Source organism: Orbicella faveolata, unplaced genomic scaffold, assembly GCF_042242905.1.
Source record: "Orbicella faveolata isolate gen_17 unplaced genomic scaffold, um_ofav_v1 contig_2, whole genome shotgun sequence".
Taxonomy (NCBI): domain Eukaryota; kingdom Metazoa; phylum Cnidaria; class Anthozoa; order Scleractinia; family Merulinidae; genus Orbicella; species Orbicella faveolata.
The window spans coordinates 26,828,046-26,842,150 of record NW_028301547.1 but is presented as its reverse complement, the minus strand read 5'-3'; the positions used below and the strand labels follow the sequence as shown (position 1 = coordinate 26,842,150).

The 14,105-nt window shown below is 36.0% G+C and overlaps 1 protein-coding gene across 2 annotated transcripts in view; it reads right to left on the bottom strand.

Annotated features, from left to right (window-relative positions):
* LOC110049837 (uncharacterized) overlaps positions 1-12,997 on the bottom strand; it is a 32,085-nt gene extending 19,088 nt beyond the window's left edge. Inside the window, exons 1-5 of one of the 2 annotated variants that reach the window (XM_089290577.1) lie at positions 12,720-12,997; positions 5,120-5,378; positions 3,856-4,209; positions 1,536-1,590; positions 1,021-1,112 (exon numbers count right to left, since the gene is read on the bottom strand). In XM_089290577.1, the coding sequence (XP_089146703.1) occupies positions 1,021-1,112; positions 1,536-1,590; positions 3,856-4,209; positions 5,120-5,378; positions 12,720-12,766 (807 nt within the window). In that variant the 5' untranslated portion in view covers positions 12,767-12,997. Of the gene's footprint in view, positions 1-1,020; positions 1,113-1,535; positions 1,591-3,855; positions 4,210-5,119; positions 5,379-11,447; positions 11,768-12,719 lie in introns of those variants that run through there. The other variant, XM_089290578.1, reaches the window with a different exon arrangement.
* Between the last annotated feature and the right edge of the window lie 1,108 nt (positions 12,998-14,105).

Sequence of the window (14,105 nt, the reverse complement as noted above, 5' to 3'; positions counted from 1 at the left end):
TGGTTTCTAAGTGAAATCAACCTCCTTGCTGTCACGCGTTAACGTGAAATCAACATTTAAACCTTTTTTGACCTAAAATTAACATTTTTGAGCTTATACGTTACGTGAAATTGACATTTTGCTGCTTTCTAAGTGAAATCAAAGTCCTTGCGGTCGCGGCGGGCCGAGCCTTTGTTATGATAAACTGAGACGAGACTTCCACTTATAACAAAGGCTTGGCTTGGCTATTATAATAAAGGATCGGCTCTGTTTATCATAACAAAGGCCCGGCTTCATTTATTTGCAGCCTCAGCGGGAAAAGGGCATTAGGTATTTTAATTAAAAGTGAACTTTGTCAAAAATGCTCCAAATTTCGCATGCAGTTTTGTTTAGGTATGTTTAGCAATGTCCCGTAGTTTTTCTGCTAAACTTTGCTTCGCTTTCGGGATATTGCATACGCAAAAAACCACCCGGTTTTCCTAGCGGCGTCTTTATAAAGCGAAGCAAAAACCAGCAGCAAAAATACAGGGACACGTTTTTCTATTACATTGAGGACCACATGCAAAAATTCAGCTAATTTGGAGCAAAAAAAGAAAAGCAACCAAAATCGTCACTTATCCCCTTTTATGACTAGCTTCTTCATTTGCCCTCAAAGCTTCGCTTCTCGGCCAAATATTCATTTTTCAGACAATATCTCAGCCGCAGACATTATCAGCCAACATACCAGGCGCCAGAAGGGGTTTATTTACCAATTATGTATGTACAAGGCTATGATATCAGACTGAAAAGATCGGGCAGACTTTCCCAATTTCATCATCATATCATTGGCAAAATGGCTACAAACAAATAATTACATTACAACTTGCACTCCCTTTAACAATAAATTATTATTCACTCAATATTGTCACCTTGGGGTTGAGCAGTTGATGTACAAATGAGATACTAAGTCATAATTTACGCACTGCTTTCACAAAAAAATGCAGCAAAATCACTGTCAGTGATATTACCCTTTACTGCATAAAAACTCAAATTTGCACTCACATGTTTGAAACAGCAATCAGGAGCAGCTTTGCTTAATGCAGCTTCCATGTAATCGCTCCATGTAAATTTATGAGGGGTTTCACCTTCAGCAACTGAAAAAAGGAAATGGTATAAAATTATTTAATAGCCAAAATTAGATCTCGATCACTGTGTGTTGATTAGCTCATTGAGGTTAAAAACTGTCCTGCATGGGTTGGAAATGGATCTTTTTTGGAGCTGTATATTAACAGAGTAAAGGCCCAGACACCTGTGCAACATTGCGTGTTTTACTACTCGCAATGGTTAAATTGAATCACGTAATTGCTGCATGCAGTATTACATGTCATATATTGCAGAGGTAGAATCCTGTAGTGCATCTGGCCTTTTACTGTGATCCTGAATATGGCAAGTTGAAGGGTATGACTGGCCACAAAAAGAAAGTTATTTGTTTCAAGACCATGTGATTTACAAGCAGGTGTGGTGAGATGTCAACTGAAAATGATATATCAAGCTTTCTAAGTGTTTCTGTGACTAACCTCCTGCAGTACTCCCTTCATCAGAGTCCTGTCCATTGTCCTCGCCTTCTTTCTTCTGAAAATTAGATGAATTCACAGATATCAATGTTAGTTTTGAAACGCTGATCATTTATCAATTTCCTTTGCAACTTCCTACTGATTTATTATCAGTTATTATGCAAGCCAAGTACGTGATTTCAAAATCAAAGCTTTCATAAAATCGTGATTTTCCTAGTATGTAATAGTTCTAGAAATTTTGCTGCTAGGAAATTGTCTTTATTGTGGGTGCCACGTTTCTCACAACGTCCTAGTTTTTCACGTAGCATAGGCAATATAAGACGACGTGCAACTTCTTTTAGTCAGACATTGGTAGTGAAGTTACACTGCTACCGTGCTACGATCAAAGGATCCAAGTTGCCGCTATTTCAAGTGTATTTCGATCGCTGTCTCTCTCCTACCTTTTGGTGCGAGTCGGCAACCAAAGTACGTAAGTTCTTATTGTTGTAGTTATTTACTAAGTCGCGAATTGTTTGTCTTTTCTTTATCACGAATAGGTTTCATTTAGTTTATCTAGGTTTTGTTGAAATCGCTTTCACAGCTCTACTATTGCTAAGGCTTATTGTCAAGTTGCTTTATTAGTCCAATAGTCATATGATTACCACATTGTGATTCTTTCATGCTATATTTAGCTATTTTGCAAGATAGCCGTTGATATCTTCATTTGTTACGACAAGAATTGTTATCGTCTCAGTTTTATTACTTTCAAGTATCAATTGCCACGTCTATTTGTTTCACGCTGTGATCTTGTTAGTTTTGTTATGATTTTTCTATCCTGTTAGATTTTTATTTTATGCCTTATCTAAGTAGGATGTATTCTTAACTAGCGCTTCTCAGTTCGAACCTACTACATCTACTTGTACAACTACTACTCCTATTCGTATCTGCTACCACTAGCGATTTACTGATTTTCGCTATTTCTTCAGTCGCTATGTATTGTGAACTAGATCTATAGACTTGATCTGTCATTAAATCAGTTTGAATCTATCAAGTGGAGTTCGAATATCTTGCACCGCGCTACCCTGTAGTTGTTTAAGACTTGAGTAAAGGCAACCTCTAGAATCTTTACAATTACAATCAATATATGTGGCTCCGGAAAAAAACCTTCCACAGAATTTTCAATGACCTTCATTGAGACAGGTCTGGGTATTTCCTTGAGTGACTTCTAAGGTTTACAGTCTGCTGCAATTCTCAAAGATTTCAAGACACTTGATGGTTCATTATTGCCTGTGCTACACTCCAGTTTCATCCTATTGTTATTAAATGACTGGAAGTACTGTACCTCCCGACCTCCCTTTCACTGGGATGCTTACTACTCCATCACAGTGCAGGTTAACTCCTAACCGTCTTCCGAATTCAATCTAAGTTACAAATGTACAGCTTTTAAAAGTCTAGCTGCTGTAATGCCATGAAGATGAAATTTGATTATTACCTAAAAACTTCTTAAACCATCTGGCTTAACCTGTTTGGTTTGCCTATGATCACTGACTTCTACCCAGCTGTGTATCTCAGTATAATGTCGTAATAGTATCCCCTGCACCAAGTACCGAATTTCACATGGAAGCCACTGTACTACCCAAGTCAGACCAAAAAACACTCTAACTAATACCACTGGTTTCAACATGTATTTTCTCAAAATATATAGTACTAAATAATTAACACCAGAAATGAAGGAAAAACATTAATTGCTAGCAAGACATAACTTGAGAGTACTCCATCATGGATTGTGAACAACAAGTTAGTGGCATAAACAACTTCATTATGTGTCGCAGGTGTTGCCTAAGGGCCAATTAAATACTGGCAGTTATGATACATTATGGTGGCTCAAAGCATGATAAGATGCAACTTTTGGCAAAGTTTAGAAACATTCTGTATATAGGGTTCAGAGCTACCTTAAATTTTCAAATCTTTAACGCGGCTCTGAACCCTACGTACAGATTTTTTTAAAATGTTGCCAAACAATGCATCTTATCATGCTTATAAAAATTTCATAATATAAAAAAAATTCACTGTGGGCACCGTTTTTGAGTTATAAGCCCCTAAAGCTGTAATTAATGGTGTTTTTAGAAGGTCATACCATTACTATGGTAACCTTTTGAGTCACAGAAATGATAACAACGTGTTCACCAATGATTGGGCAGTTTTTGGATACCATGATTGTAGCATAAAACGATAACGTGTGGTTATAATGATCCATCAAAAACTAACTGCTGCACGGAAACTGTTTTGAGCCACCTTAATTAAGTGATCTCCACCACTCTAAGAGGCATTTAGAGTCACATACCTTTAAGTTAGCTCTCCTAGAGCTTCGAGAACAACCTTTAGAGCAGAATCTCTTGAGAGGGGAGCAAAACCGCCGCCTCTTGACTGGACCACCACAGAACTCACAGCATCCCAAAACATGAGGATCTACAATTTTCCCAAATTTGACAGGCTTCTCATCTTCATCCTGCAGGTAATTATCTTCGGCTTTATCTTCAACAGAAACTGAAGGAGTTGAATCTGTGACAGCTGCAGCTGTGGGGGTAATGATGTCTGTTGCTGTTCCAGTTTCTGTTGCCAGGGGTTCAACATTTGTTGCATTGGTATTAAGGGGTGCATCTTCAGTTGCTGCTTCACTGGTTTCAGGATGAAATCCCTGAAAAAGAATGATTAATTGAAAGTTAACATACCTGAAATAAATTGTAACATTGTGCATTTTGAAAAAAAAGACCTGTTCATTTTAACAGGGCTGTCACAAAGTTTGTTGCAAAGTTTTAAGTGGGTAGTATTAATCATTGTGGTTGATATTTCCATCTCTTTCTAAAGAATCAGATATATACCCTTGCAGGGTAGCAGGCCAAAATTATCAAAAAGTGACGCTATTCACAACAATTACACTAGACAATACACATATACAACAAAAATGAAAAGGAGGCTGAAGTCTCCACCCTGTCAAAATCGCCTACATGTACATATACCACTGAGCAGAACTTATCCAGACCTTTTTCCCTCAGCATACCCATCCCTCTTGAAAGGGAATGGTAACTCCCAGAATTTTTCCTAGTTGCCCTATAGCTTTAAGCCATAGGCTAACAGATTGACAGTAAAAAAACTGTAGTTACTGACTATATAGGTGAAGAGATGCATTGGGAGTCTGACAAGACTTTCCCAATACCACAACACTGCAATCAGACCAAGGCTTAAATGTAATCCCAGACTACTTCATCTGAAGTCTATTAAGTCATGAATGTCACCCATATTACATGTACTTAGGCCACTCATTTTGAACATTTCTCATACCACACATAAATAAAGGAAAACGTAATGTACAGTACAAAATAACATTTGTAAGTAATGTATAATATACAATATCATAAAACAAAAAGTATAAACTTCTAACACTTAAGTATATAACACTTAAGTGATATTAAGTTTAATCCATAAAACATTACATTTCACAAGATCAGGCTCATGACTCATAAATTACACTCATCTGAAAGACTGCCAGAATTGAAATTGACATATAAATAATTATTTTTATTTAATAAACCTATTTTGAGTCTTACATTTGCATCTTCTAGAACTGATTCCATGTTGTCATCAGCTTTATTGCCAGAATCCATACTATCCTCATGCGTGACATCAGAAATTGATTGACAGTTCTCCTGCACAGTTGTATTCTCTACTGATGCTAACACCTCTGCAGCTTCATCACCAATGCCAGGGTTGAACATCTCAGATTTTTGCTGATCATCTGTGTCCATCAGTGTTGCATCATTTACACCAGAAGGATCCTGCTCTGGTGTAGGGTCTGCATCCATCTCCCTAAAACCCAAATGAAATATTTGTTTAAAATGAAATACAAATCTCCAAAGAAAATGAAAATTGATTTGAGAAATCAGGAGTTTGAGATAACCATGATAAAATTAAACTAAAGTGAAAAAAATCTGAAGCAAAATTATGACTTATGGTCTGAGTTATTAGGGACGTTTGGAAATCAAGCGTTTAAGAATTCAGGATTCTACTGAACATGCAGGGGACTTAATTGTGCAGCAGCCAGTTTCTATACACTGCTGGCACAAAGCAGCTACTTACTAGGAGGGCGTGTTTGAAACATGAAATAGCGAAATGACAAAATGGCACTACAGGTAAGAGTGTGGGATATGGGTGTACAGTGTCTGTAAGGGTAAACCCTTACAAAAACTGAGAGCTAACAGCTGTTGAGTCAGTGCCATTTAGGCTAACCCAAGTGCTGTATAGGCTAACTGGGATGCTATTTAGGCTAACTGGAGCGCTATTTAGGCTAACCAGAGTGCTATATAGGCTTAACCAGAGTACTATATAGGCTTAACCAGAGTGCTATAAAGGCTTAACCAGAGTGCTACATAGGCCAACTGGAGCACTATTTAGGCTAACCAGAGTGCTATATAGGCTAACTAGAGTGCTATACAGGCTAACTGGAGTGCTATTTAGGCTAACTGCAGTGCCATTTTGTCATTTCACCATTTTTGCCTTTTAAACTCGCTCCTGCTAGGAGTACACAGCTAGTCCCCTGGGTGCATACAAATGCTCCTTCCCAGGTTCCTCTGTACCATTTGCAAATAACATATTAAATTTTTCTTGTATACTGCTTAGATCATGGTCAAGAAACTTATGGTAAATCAAGTAACAATGTGATTATTCAAGATTTCTTCTGTGTTTTCCAGATCCGTACAGGTTGTTCTACAAGAAGGGATGTTTAACTAAAAGTAGCTCTTTGAACAATCTTCACAAACAAAATAATTAATGTGGAGCTGTAGCAGATAGAATTGTGCATGCATGTACTGTTTTCCATAACCATATGTCTCAGCCGTTAAAATGCACATTGCTAAGCCTACTGAAAATAAGTGTTCACAGGTGAGTAAATGTGAATACTGTACATTTCTTGATTTGTAATGATGCAAGTTAAAATTTGACACAAGACTAAATTTATATAATATGGTTCAAAAAAAATTCATTCCATAAAATTCACTCTTTTAACAAAACACGGATTATAAAATTATGATAAATACTTACGGTTCTGTAATATTTCTGCCACTAAGCAAAACATAGTTGTGATCTCAGAAGGAAAAATTATGAACATTCAAAACTTTGTCAGGCATGAAAAGCACAATACAATAGTAGCCTATCAGGAACAGTTTGCTCAAACTGGTCACTAAACACGTGGTCCTTTTCATAAGTGATAACAATGATTGTGCAATGCATAATTTGTTTTGTTATTTTTAGAGTCAGAATACAGTTTCTAGCCATGCATATAGAAATAAGTCTCATGTTTCTCTTTAATACTATTTAGTGCTTTTTCTTCACAATGGGATCACAATGTCCCTTGAACAATTTTACTCAAAAAAATGATCAATCACTCAGACAAGGGTTAACCAACCATGATATTTCAGCCACAAAACATCCATAGTTTATCTAATTTATATCATGGTCCACTGAGTGTGCAAATTTTCTGAAGAAAAGATCTTTTGTATTGGATCACCAATTAAGGGTTGATATTGATAAAGCTGCAACAAGTCACGTTTACAGGGTTGTCATACACTATGCAGCACTTTCAGTTTCATTATAAAGCACTGCACGTCTAAAGAATAACTGACTGTGATATCATTTTTTTTTTAAAAAGGCTGCTAATAAAGGCAAGATTTCATTTTAGCAACTTTTCTTCTTTTGAATTATTTTGGCTAGGAAATGATTCATTAACTGGTCAGTAATATTGTTAAAAAGGTCAAGTATGACAGAAAACTGACAGAGATAACTAGATAACAATGCAAGGCCTCTTACACACAGATGAAATTCTACAAATATTTAACAGAGTGTAGTTTAGCCAAATATTTAACATATAAAAATAGCAAGGGTACTTCAAGGGTAGGTCACAAAATTCCAAGCTTCCATGTGTGGTTCTGACTTGGGAGAGACTTGTTTCTTTCTGAAGGACTGATCACAACCACTTTAATTATCATAAACCAATATTTTTCTTTTTTTAGCTGGATATCAATACAACACCATCCCCTCTCCTTCTTACAACTATAAAATAAATTAGGAGAAAGGTGCCAAAACTGTATCAACAAGAAAACATAATGAAAAGAGTGTCAGAATTCTTCACCACAATCATCCAATATTAGCAAAATGGCTTAGTCGTGTGAAAAGACAGGTTAAAATTGATCGGAGAATAGATTGCAAGCATATGAAACCTAAATTAACTGTAAAAAACTGTCTGTATTTTTTTTTACCTTTTGAGAGCTGCCTGAAGTTTAAAACTAAACAAGGGAAGAATTAATCAATCAGTAGATTGTTATGAGACTGATTTCTGCTTGAACATATTACATGTATGTGTTTTAATTGTTGGTACTAATTTCAGTCAACTTAGTGGACAAAACTTATTTTCAAACCTCAGAGCATTCAAATCTCACACCATTTGCCGAAAACATTGCTTTCATGGTGTATTCCAAGATAGTTTATTGTTATGTGATACAAGATCACTCTTCAGAAATCTTCCACTTTACAAATTACTGTAACAAAAACAATACTGACATAAAAAATCTCAAATACAAAGTACTTTAAGTGTCAGGAGCATTTTGCTGCTTGAACAATTTTTGTGTACATCATTTTTCTCTTCAGTATAATTATAAAGTTTTTCGGAATGTAAAATACGACTGTTTTTGTTTGCTTATAAGTTTTTAAATTTATTTTATTTTAAATACAACATAAATGTCAGTCAATTAATCATCTGTCATCACCTGCAAACACCAGTCCATCACTACAAACAGGATACAATTAGATCAAAGATGTTATCTGAAATATTACAAACTTTCTTTTGCAATTCCATTATTGTCTACATTTTAAGACAAAATATTTCCTTTTAGTGCAATAATAATAATAATTATGTGTTACTTTGTCATATTCCATATATTTACATTTATTTTGATACTATAGCAAAAAAATGAGGTGAACTAGTGGTGATTTAGAGAAGAATTCTGTATTAAAAGACAAAAATTTGGAGTAAGATTCTGTTGGGCAAATATATATGACAATGTCTTGGATGAAAAATTACTAAAATTCCAGTCATACAAAATGCTTTTTTCCGGGTTGTTAACTAAGCCTATTGTCAAAAACATTTTTTTTCACATGCAGTAATTATATTTTAAAATATTCAACTGTATAATTATACCTTTGGTTTTATCTTAACTTTAATTTGAAGCATTAAATACTTCAGTTTGGAGCAGAACTCTTGAGAAAATGGTTGAGAAGCATTCAACTGTACTTGGCAGGCTACAAACATACAATTATCTTTGAAATCTCTAACTAAAAGGAGTAGATTATAGATGAATACTCAGTGGTCAAAAAATGACAACTGTGAGTTACTTCATTGCAGTTACAAGTACATACTAGACAAAACTAATATCTAACCTGCCTCTGGTCAATATGACCAGTGTACATACATAAAAAAATATAATATACTAAAAAAATATCACACCCTATAACAATGATTATATGCAGCCTTAAATGCTACAAATGATATGGGCTCAATTTTCCTGATTCTTCAATCACATGGAAAATACTGAATCACTCATTTTAGTAGAAACACTTTTAGCAGACAAGGTAGGATTCATAGTTATAAAAATAATTCTTTGATCAGACTTACTTATCACACAGAAAGAAAATATTACATCTGGCATGCCATAAAAATGATTCACAACAGAAGTTATAAATTGTAACTTAATATTTCGTGTTTTTCCAATAAAAAACTGTATGGTAGGCTGTCTCAGCTGTCTCCATGGTAGGCTGTCTTAGTTTATCTTGCCAAATAACTGTCATTAAAAAATATTAACTGTGCAAAGTACAATAAAAAACCCATCATTTTAATTGTATGGGAAAAGGTGTTTAACAAAACAGCGGCTGCAGAGGATAGAAATGAATATGTTAACATAACAAGGAAATACACCAGTCAGCATACAGAATATAATTCATTGGTTCAGCAGTAAAACAAACTGTTTCTACTAACATTATCTACTCTCACAACCTCTTATGGGCACAAAATTATATATTTATTCAACTCATTAAGTTTTGTTTGAAATAAAAATTACTGTCCAAATTAAGGTTCACTTTACTTTATAACTCAACAGAGCAAAATTAATGGCATCTACATTGTATTGCAAATAACTATTCACAAGAAACGAACTCAAATGCTTTGAAAATTGTATTGGAAATTGTTAGGTCTTCTAACTTTAGCTTTTAGAAACAGATTGTTCCAGCATGTAAATTTGAACAATAAAATTTGGCACATGTTTCTGAAAAGTAGTTAACTTAATTTTTTTCAATATTTTTGCATTAAATATCTAATCCAAAATTTCATTGAAAATAGCCTTCATATCACAAAACATGAACATTGTTTCAGTTTTCTACAAGATTATTACACAGGAAGATTAAATCTTTCAGGTCGTGCTCTCCATGTACTTTATCCTCCTAACCTCTTTGACAAGAAAAATAACGATTTTTATAAAAAAAATACACCGAAATGGTTTTCATCCGCAGAGATCCCAAGTTAAATTACGCAAAATCCACACGATAAAACACTGCCTTCAATGATGAATTGAAGACAAACAATCTGCTTGGAACAACCCTATGAATATTAATTAATTCTGACAATCTTTATAAGAAGAAGCCTATATCCCTTTCGAAACGTGGTAGCGTGATCTGAAACAAAACAAGCGTCTCGCGGAAAGATAAAACCTTTCAAAATCGAAAGTCCGAAGTCAGTGATGTTTGAAATAAGCGAGAGAAAAGGTAGGCGGTAAAACAAATCGCTTCGGCGAGTTGCAAATTTATTCACTCTTACATGCCCAGTCGAGCGTGGACTTCGAAAACACGCGTTGAAAATGTGCCACTTACGGAGTCAAATGAGAAGCCGAGCGGTGTTTGTTTCGGCGAAACTTACAACCTTGAGCAGACGAACACGCACAAACGTCTGCATCAACAATCTGTACTTTTGTACGACTTCCCGATCCAAACGTATTTTATTCTTTTGAAGCTAATACAAGTAAATTTGTTCTCGCAAGACAAGCCAGGAAATACAATACGATGTGCAAATAAGCTGATGGGCGCACATGAATTTATAGTCGGTGACATGTTGCAGGGATACAATAACGCCGTTAGCGTTTTGCTAAATTTCAGTGATTCAGTTGCAGTTTGTAATTTTTAGGTCGGAATAGTATAATCCTCGGCTTTGGTCTTCCCAGTTTTGACGATTCCCTTCATATTTAATGTAATCGTTCGTTTTCGATTTTAGCAATGCATGCGCGCCCGGATTATGTCTCTGAATCGACATAAAACGCTGTGTTAAATTGTCGTTATTTTGCTCCACCTTCACAAATAACTCTCGCTCCTGAATCAATGAGAACTACTAGCTACCTTGAATAACAGGCGAAACGACCGAGAGACAACTTATTGTTAAATCTAGGGTTCAATATGATGGAATTCGCAAGGACGTTTCGTCACGTTTCCATTTCAGTTAACTCAAAAATGGGCGATTAAATCTGCGTATGAAAAGATGTCCTTAAAGGCTCTAATAACAGTGGTAATCATTCCATTGAATCACTAGAAATCTTCAAATAATGAAGATGCTAAAGTTGCGTGTTTGTTTGCCAGTTCGACGCGCTGAGGTTCGGTGGCGAATGACTTGGTCGTCACGTTGTCTTCAACTCGCATCTCGGGTGACACACCAGCCAACCAGCCATCTTTGCAAACTCCTCAGCAGAGTTTCAGAAATTATGAGTGAGGCATCGCGCGGAGCACTTTACGTACATACACATTACTCTAACCGAAAAATAAAGAAGACAACTACAGAGCAATATTTACCTGTACGGAGCTTGTTCCGCGAAAGCGGGCCAACTTATAGTGGACAAAAAACACTCCGTCTTATTTTGCTTTCGCAGTAGGAAATCAGCCCAGTACGCGTGCGCACACAATAATCGACGATATTGAAGAAAGATTCATACGATCGCGTCGCGTCTGACGCAGATTTACATTACAAAACAAACGACAAAAGCGACAGATCTCAGCTGATTACCTCCCAGTCAATAAGTCTGGAAAAATTCCATGCTTAAATCTAATGCTGAGACCACTTTCCACAAGGGAAAGCAAAAATTCCGCTCTGCTGTGATGTTTGGCACAAAGCTTCAGAAGCAGACAAATAATTATCTAACCGCGACAAGGAAATTCGATACAACAATACCCAGGCTAGTTTTCATTTGGGAATTTAAGCGGAAATGCCTAGTCAAATCCGTCGTAGTTGCTGGAGGGCGTAACACTGTGTTGTCGATTCCAAAAGATTATTTTTTAACATATTCGGCTTCTTTCGAGCACTGTTTTTCATTTCGCAGATTGAATTATCGCTGAACTTTGTTTGGAACATAGCCATTGGAAGACCTGGTTTAACTCTGTGAGATATTGTGAAAGAACCCTAATTAAACGTGGATCAATTTAAAATCAGTATGTTAACCTTTGAGAAGTTGGAGAAGACAGTTCAAGACAGCTTTTATGGTCCAATTTTTCGATCGAATGAGTTCGAAAGCGACAACAAAAACACTGCTTCGAAATGAATTCTGTAACTATGTTTTCCCTAACTTTTCCAATTATTTTTCTCTTTCACATGTCATCACGGGCGAGATGGGTCGAAAATGCTAGGCAACCTTAGTTTATCATTGGAATTATATACCGCGACCGGAAGTATACGCGCGATATTTCACACTAGCGTTTCTCGGATCTGCTTGTCTAATTTTCGTGCTGAAGTGTAACTCTAAACACGGTTGTACTCAGTATTTGCTCGCGATTTCTTCCAACTGACGTTTTCGTGATCATTCGCTGCAAGTATTTTAATAGAAATAATCCATTTTAAACGTTTATTTTTTTTCCGAGTGTTAATTCCGTGTTGACGGTAAAAAAATTAAGCCGAGAAAAGAATTACTAGCGTAATTTATTTTTCAACTAGAGAAGTTTTTAAGCCTCGCGATAGGGCAGCGGCGAAAACACTGGCGAGTACCTGGTCGGTCTCCGCCAGTCACAATTCGCTAAAAACTCTCCTCGTAAATTATTAAACATAAAAGACAACATGTCTACATCTAAAAGTACCTGAAATCCACATGAATAGATGAACACAAGCCATAGCTTGTGGCCATGGTAAGTGCGCTGGAGTTCCGGCTAACGTTTCTAAATACACGAAACAGAATGTCTTTTTTTAAAAAAACGGACAACACTCTACTACAACGTTCTTTTCTCCACGAATACGTTGTCAAAACAAACACCTATTTATTCGCTTTTGTTAGTTGTTCAACACACACCAAATTCTTGCGTCGCGCCATTTTATCCTAAGATCTCTCAACCCGTATTCTTAAGAAAGGTCAGTTTCTCAGCCAATCAGAATGCAGCTTAGCGCACGTGAGGAACATCTGTCAAGTGTCATTCTTCGGTTTGTTCTTCTAGACCGCACGCAAAATGAGGTTAGAACTGCAGTAAAAATACACCTAAAAAAAACGAGCTTAAATAAAAACTTCCAACCTGAAACAAAATTGACGACATAAATGTGGACAAAAACGTAAATTACACGGAAAAATGCTCCCATGAATATATTACCAAATAAACTTTCATAATTTGCTTCGTTTGTTTACATTTTCCTTCGATGTAGATCGCGAGCAGTGTTGCTTTTTCTTTGGCCATCAAAATAGACCCTTCCGCTTCGATTTCTAAACTGCGTAAATGATATTACGAAGTACGGTTAAATTTGATGTACAACGAGATGAGGAATTGAATCACAAAAAAGTAAACCTAATTGGCGAACAAGCTTTCTAAAAGTTCTCAATATTACGAAGTGCTTTTTTGGTCACGAGCGCGGTGAACTTTTTAAAAGATGTGTTCCACGTAAAATTTTATTTTAATATTGCAGTTTCGACGTTCTTCCTTTTCAAACTGATATTATAACCCATAACAGAGCAAGTTTCCGCTTTCGATAAAAGAACGTTGTTTATGTGATTCGTTGACCACCGTGACACAAAAATAAGAAAATTTCAGCGAATTTATTGGTCACTTAGCTGTTAAAAACATCGGCTCATCAGCAATTTTAGCAAACTTTACATTCAACAGAAAAACCTAAATTTTCTTTGTCTTTCTTAGCTTAGCAGCGTTAAGATCGAAAACGGTCAAAAGTGGCATCATATTTTCATTTTCTTCACAGTGAAATATTTGCAAATTTCAAATAATTTCTATTTTCAAAATGCAATGCCCGTGGAAACTCATTCATTTTAGTAACTGTCAGGAGAGCTCATTTGCATCAAGATCACACATGTTTTTATAGCGAACCAACTAAACACTTCCTGAATCGGTAAAAATTCGTGAAATATCGTACATCATTCCTTTCAGTCGCCTCCTTCACTGACATCAAGTTATTGCAATACGACATCCTCACCCCAGATTGATGCCGTACTCGAGATGTTCCCTCCATGCATATTTTTTAGAATTCTA